The sequence below is a fragment of the Atractosteus spatula genome, chromosome 22 (genome assembly GCF_055471065.1).
Source record: "Atractosteus spatula isolate fAtrSpa1 chromosome 22, fAtrSpa1.hap1, whole genome shotgun sequence".
Taxonomy (NCBI): domain Eukaryota; kingdom Metazoa; phylum Chordata; class Actinopteri; order Semionotiformes; family Lepisosteidae; genus Atractosteus; species Atractosteus spatula.
Window position 1 is genome coordinate 4,214,344 of NC_142727.1, and position 5,838 is coordinate 4,220,181.

Here is a 5,838-nt window from a genome sequence, read left to right on the forward strand (position 1 = left end):
TAGCAAACATCACAGGTTCTTTATTAGTGGGGGGGGTCAGGGGTCAGCAGACTGGAGGGGAGAGAGGTACAATACAGGGGGGCTTCCTTTGAGGGGTCACAACGCAGAGCAACAGCAGAGAAGGGAGAGGTGACAATCCTAGCACAGGGTGTCGGTTCCCAGGGGCTCTCGAGCTCAAGGATATATCAGTGCATTCGTCAGAGCGCCGGCGAGCGTGTGTGTCGGGCGTCTGGCGTCTCCTGCAGGCTCCTCGCTCCAGTCTCTGTCATACTCCCAGAGCTGAGCTCCTCCGGGGAAAACGGATTCCGCCGGTCCCGTCATCAAAACGTGAGCTCACTTAAGTGATTAAGACCTAAAGAGGGGCGTGTGAAAAGGTGAAGACACTGTGGTTCTTGTATTAGAGAGTGAGGGTGTCTCAGTGCGTGAGCGTGCCAGGGTGCCAGGGTGCCAGTGTGTCACTGCGCCAGTGTGTACGAGTGTCACTGCGCCAGGGTGCCAGGGTGTCAGAGTGTCACTGTGTCACTGCGCCAGTGTGTCCAGTGTCTCAGTGTGTCCCAGTGTGTCCCAGTGTCTCAGTGTGCCAGTGTCTCAGTGTGCCCATGTGTCCCAGTCTCCCAGTGTCTCAGTGTCTCAGTGTGCCCGTGTGTCCCAGTGTCTCAGTGTGTCAGTGTTCCAGTGTGTCCCAGTGTCTCAGTGTCTCAGTGTGCCCGTGTGTCCCAGTGTCTCAGTGTGTCAGTGTTCCAGTGTGTCCCAGTGTCTCAGTGTCTCAGTGTGTCAGTGTTCCAGTGTGTCCCAGTGTCTCAGTGTCTCAGTGTCTCAGTGTGTCAGTGTTCCAGTGTGTCCCAGTGTCCCAGTGTGTCAGTGTGCCCGTGTGTCCCAGTGTCTCAGTGTGTCAGTGTTCCAGTGTGTCCCAGTGTCTCAGTGTCTCAGTGTGCCCGTGTGTCCCAGTGTGTCAGTGTGTCAGTGTCTCAGTGTGTCAGTGTTCCAGTGTGTCCCAGTGTCCCAGTGTGTCAGTGTGCCCGTGTGTCCCAGTGTCTCAGTGTGTCAGTGTCCCAGTGTCTCAGTGTACTTTACTGCTTGAGGCTCTGGGCCAGTTTTTCCCAGAGGGCGGACAGCTTGGCGGACAGGTCCTCCTTGTAGGGCTCCAGCTTCTCGCGCAGGTTCTGGGCGTAGGGCCCGACCTTCTCGCGCACCTCCGACACGGCGTCGCCCAGCTTGCTCCGGTACTCCTCGGCGTAGGGGGCGGCCGCCTTCCTGACCTCCTCCAGCCTCTCGGTGAGCTTGGCGCGCACGGCCTCCACGATGGGCGTCAGCTTGGTCTTCATCTCCTCCACGTTGGCCCTCACCTTCTCCCGCAGCTCCTCGGCCACGGGCTCCACCTTCTTCTTCAGCTCCTCGATCCTCTCCTGCCCCTTCTTCAGCTCCTCCTGGAGGATGGGCTCCAGCTTCTCGCGGTACTGGTCCAGGTGGGCCTGCAGGGTCTTGCGGACCTCCTCCCTGTGGGGCTCCACCTGCTTGCGGAGGTCCTCCAGGTCGGCCATCAGCCTCTCCCGGAAGGTCTTGGTGGCCTCCAAGACAGTGCTGGTCACCACGTCCCCGTAAGGCCTCAGGGTCTCAGAGGCCTGCTTGGAATAGGACTGGAGACTGTCCAGGCTCTGGGACAGCTGCAGCCTGCAGGAGGGAGGGAGACAGGGAGAGTGAGGGGCTGGGGAGCAGAGCCACACAGGCAGAGCTGGCTGTCCAGAGAGGACAGGCTCAGTGACCACAGCCTGGACATAGAAACTGGACACAGGCAGAGCTGGCTGTCCAGAGAGGACAGCCTCAGTGACCACAGCCTGGACATAGAAACTGGACACAGGCAGACCTGGCTGTCCAGAGAGGACAGGCTCAGTGACCACAGCCTGGACATAGAAACTGGACACAGGCAGAGCTGGCTGCCCAGAGAGGGCAGGCTCAGTGACCACAGCCTGGACATAGAAACTGGACACAGGCAGACCTGCCTGCCCAGACAGGACAACCTCACTGACAGGAGCTTTTTAAAGAAGGAGAAGACATTTGAAAGGATATATAAAATAATCTCATTCAAATACTCACTATGTTTTTTTGTGCTAAAGGTTTGACTAAATTGTTTTTGCCTTGGCAACACTGCAAATTCATCAGCCATGCCAACGAAGCCCTTTTGAAAATGAAATCGAAACCCGGGAGAGAGATCCAGAGGGAGAGAGAAGGAGATCCGCAGGGAGAGAGATCCAGAGAGAAAGGTTCTCACTTGTACTGCTGGCCGAACTCGGTTCCCTCCAGCTGCTCGATGGCTTTCTTGGCTGTCTCGTGCACCTGGGCGGCGTACAGGGTCAGGGCCTGCCTCACCTGCTCAATCTGAGAGGGGGGGGCATCCGCCTGCCAGAGGAACCGGGCCTGGGCACCTGCGGGGGCAGAGAGGGGTCAATACTGGGTTCACACGGCTGGCACGGCGCCACCCTGCCGGACCCAGCAGAGCGCAGCACCACACAGTCCTGCACAGAACAGTCCTATACTGGGCTTTCCTGCACGTTCCAGTCTGTTACTGTCTAAGCCCACAGAGGAAGGCTCTGTAAGGAGTGGGCAGTGCAGCAGAGTACGTTATAATGCATCAGTCAGGCACCGGGCACACACGACATGGTGCCAGACAGCGCAGTGCCAGTTGAGATTGGTTTGGTACCAGGAGGCTCAGTCTTAGCGAGTTGTTACAGGAGCTGAGCTGCAGTACTGACCTGCGAACAGCAGGGCGAGTGTCAGAGCCACGAACTTCATGATGAGGATCTGAAAGGGAGAGAAAGACAGGGTTAGGGCTAGACAGGTCAACGGACAGGAGCCCTCCGGTGTCCAGATCAAAGCCGAGTTTGCACAAAATCCCCCCCACCCCACCCCAAGCCCTTGGGGATGAACACAGCCACGCGTGACCCTTCTGCTGAGAGACGTCCGTGTGTCTTACGGACAGGCCGGAGCCGGAGCAGGAGCTACGAGGCTCCCGACCTCTTGTGCACACCTCTCCGGCACCACGATTTTCACGATTGTGAATCCTGTCACAACAGCGATTTGCACAAGGGATACAGGATGGAGAGCCGCACGCAATAGTAAAGGGATTTTTTCCTCAGCTGAAATGCTGGTATTTTGACCAGAATGCTACATGTAGAATGCCACACACACACACACACACACACACACACACACACCTCGGGTGGCACGCCTGTGAAATCACAGCATGAGGAGCTGCCGGCAGTGTCTGAGGTCCAAGGGTCTGGCCTGGTCTCGTTACCAGCAGGGAGTTTGCAATCGCACTGATAAGACAGGCCTCGGAGGAGGGCGATCCTCAGCTCCACAACAGCTCCTTCGTCTCCAGTCTCTACTTAAGGACTTTGAACCCCCAGGGTTATCTTAAGCAGGGTTTTGGGTTATGCTAACTTCGAAGCACAGCCAGTTTGGAGGATAAGGAGGGACAGATAAACCAGTGGTTATTAGGAGACAGCTTTATCTGTTAGCGTCTGGGGTTTGTGAGGGAAAGCTCACTGGACACACACACGTCTGTATTCTGGGTGCAGTGTATTGGTTATTACCAATCTCAAAATATAGCCAAGGGTTTCTGTGGAGTCATCTGTGATAAGCCCCGGTGTATTTGATCTCTGGAGTTTGCGGCCCTATAGCAATGTTAGAATAGCACCTTTCCTGTTCCCTGCTGACACCCTCCCACAGTCACCCACAGTTCACACAGGGCATCAGCATGTTCTCAGCTCACAGTACATATTCGTATTCATGCGTGTTTACAGCATTTCAGACTGAGGTTCACAGACGGTGAGCGCTCGTATATCTACACCTGGGTGAATTTACGTGTTTTTTACAGTATTGGATTTTTTAATGTACAAGAATGCATTTACAAAAATATACATTATATATGTACGGTGTATATGTTATACAGCTGTAGATAGCTGAAATATCCTGTCTTTGTAGGTATGCTTGCCATGGTGTTTCTGTTCTTGATGCTAATATGTGAAAAAAAAACACAGATGTGAAGGCTAGACACACACAAAACATACTGCTACACACTGACAAGAGACGGAGGCGCACACACTGCCCGCGCAGTCCCTCGATGACACCCTATCAAGCCGGCTCTGTCACAGATGAGCCGAGACACAGCTCCACACCGCTCCAGCACCAGCAGAAATAGGAGGGGCCAAGCTCGTAGTCGACAAGACCCTTCCACAAAATCCACAGCCCCTCCACCCGCTCTGCTCTGTGCCTCCTCTGAGACAGGCCGGTTTTTCTAAGCTCGGATAATGAAACAGCAGCCAATCACAATTACAGCTCTGATCACAGCAGCTGCTGCACGAAGACTCAGACGTAGCGTCACGCCCGTTAGTGGGCACCTAACGCAAGCTACTACAGGCAGACAAAATCTTTCAAAGCCATTCCTAACAAACCGGCTGCAACCACCGGAAATTCTGGGCATGACCCGTACTCCATCAGGGTGAAATTGCACATCTCTGGCACCGACTGCAGCAGATCCACTCCTGAAGTGCAATCAGAATGGGATCTCTTATCATGCTTTCGGGAAACCCCTCCAGTCAGCACGGGAGGTGCTTCTTTACACTAAGGGTGGTGGGAGTAGAGAAAAAGCTGCCCGGCCCTGTTGTTAAAGCCGAAAACCTTGGCTTCTTTCAAGGCACAGCTGGAGGGAAATCCTTGGATCAGTTAGCTGCTTTGTTAGGGGGCCAAAAAGGGCAGATGGGACGTTTGTAAGCTTTCTTATGTTCTCAACTGTTGTCGACCTTTCAGCGAGCTGATTACTTGAAGGCACAGAGTTTTAGTGTTTCCGGGCACACAGCTCCCCGACACAAAGAGTGCGCCAAGATCATCTAGCCCCGTAACCCAACAGCATGCTTTTCCGAAGGAACCCACGGTTTTCAGAACTGATTCAAATAGCTTGCTGCCCCTGCAGTCTCGATCTGCTTCTCGTTTGAAATCAGTCGGTGTGCAATCAATGACCCGAGAATCCAAGAAACGTTTCTCCCTCTTCTAGAACGGCTCTTTTAAGTCAGGAAGAAGAGGAATTACAGGCACAAGCAGGAAAAGAGCGGATTGTCCGGACACCGGCCAGTTCTCGGCCAGAAAACAAGGGCAGTCCGAGTTACGCTCAGGAAAGTCTGACACTCTTTCTGTCTGAGAAGAGTCCCGAGAGACAGAATCACTCTCTGGAGACCCACACATCCAAAACGCTTCACAGTTCCCCAGATAATCAATCTCCCATCAAGTGTAAAGGAATCAAGCACAGCCTGACCTGCTGCAGCAGAGCCCTCTCTCCTCTTCCCTCTCTCCTATCCCCTCTCCCCTATCTCCTGTCCCCTGTCCTCTCTCCCTCTCCACTATCCCCTGTCCTCTCTCCCCTCTCCCCTATCCAATGTTCCCTGTCTCCTCTCCCCTTTCCCCTCTCCCTTGTCTCCTGTCCCCAGTCCTCTCTCTCCCTTGTCTCCTGTCCCCAGTCCCCTGTCCCCTCTCCCCTGTCCCTCGCCCGTATGGAAGTGCAGTCTTACCTCTCCTGGGTGTGTGCGATGTGTGTGGCCCAGCTGAGGTGATGGCGGGTTTTATCCTCTCTCTCCCAGCCCCTATCTCTGCCTTCGTGGAACTGGACCCCTGACCTCGGCTCCTGACTGCCTGGAGCCTGGGATCAAGGGTTAGTGTGAGTCAGGAGCACAGTAAACAGGGAGACGGGAGCGTACTCCGTACATGCACACACTGGGCAGGCTGCTGCACTCCGCTCCACAACACTGCGTGCACCACTATACACACCGTTACACACCGCACACA

General features: G+C 54.8%; 1 protein-coding gene across 1 annotated transcript; it reads right to left on the reverse strand.

Annotated features, from left to right (window-relative positions):
• Positions 1–5,597, reverse strand: apoa1a (apolipoprotein A1a). The gene is made up of 4 exons (XM_088940166.1): positions 5,565–5,597; positions 2,751–2,799; positions 2,270–2,423; positions 1–1,671 (listed from the first exon to the last, which is right to left on the reverse strand). Exons 2-4 carry the CDS (start codon positions 2,788–2,790, stop codon positions 1,071–1,073), a joined length of 795 nt encoding a protein of 264 aa, XP_088796292.1. The 5' UTR covers positions 2,791–2,799; positions 5,565–5,597; the 3' UTR covers positions 1–1,070.
• Positions 5,598–5,838: the final 241 nt, after the last annotated feature.

Coding starts and splice junctions, on each gene's coding strand:
- apoa1a (XM_088940166.1), bottom strand. CDS start 2,790: ATGAAGTTCGTGGCTCTGACACTCGCCCTGCTGTTCGCAG. Junction 2,424..2,750: donor ACTCGCCCTGCTGTTCGCAG/GTCAGTACTGCA, acceptor CTGCCCCCGCAG/GTGCCCAGGCCCGGTTCCTC. Junction 1,672..2,269: donor GAGTTCGGCCAGCAGTACAA/GTGAGAACCTTT, acceptor TCCCTCCTGCAG/GCTGCAGCTGTCCCAGAGCC.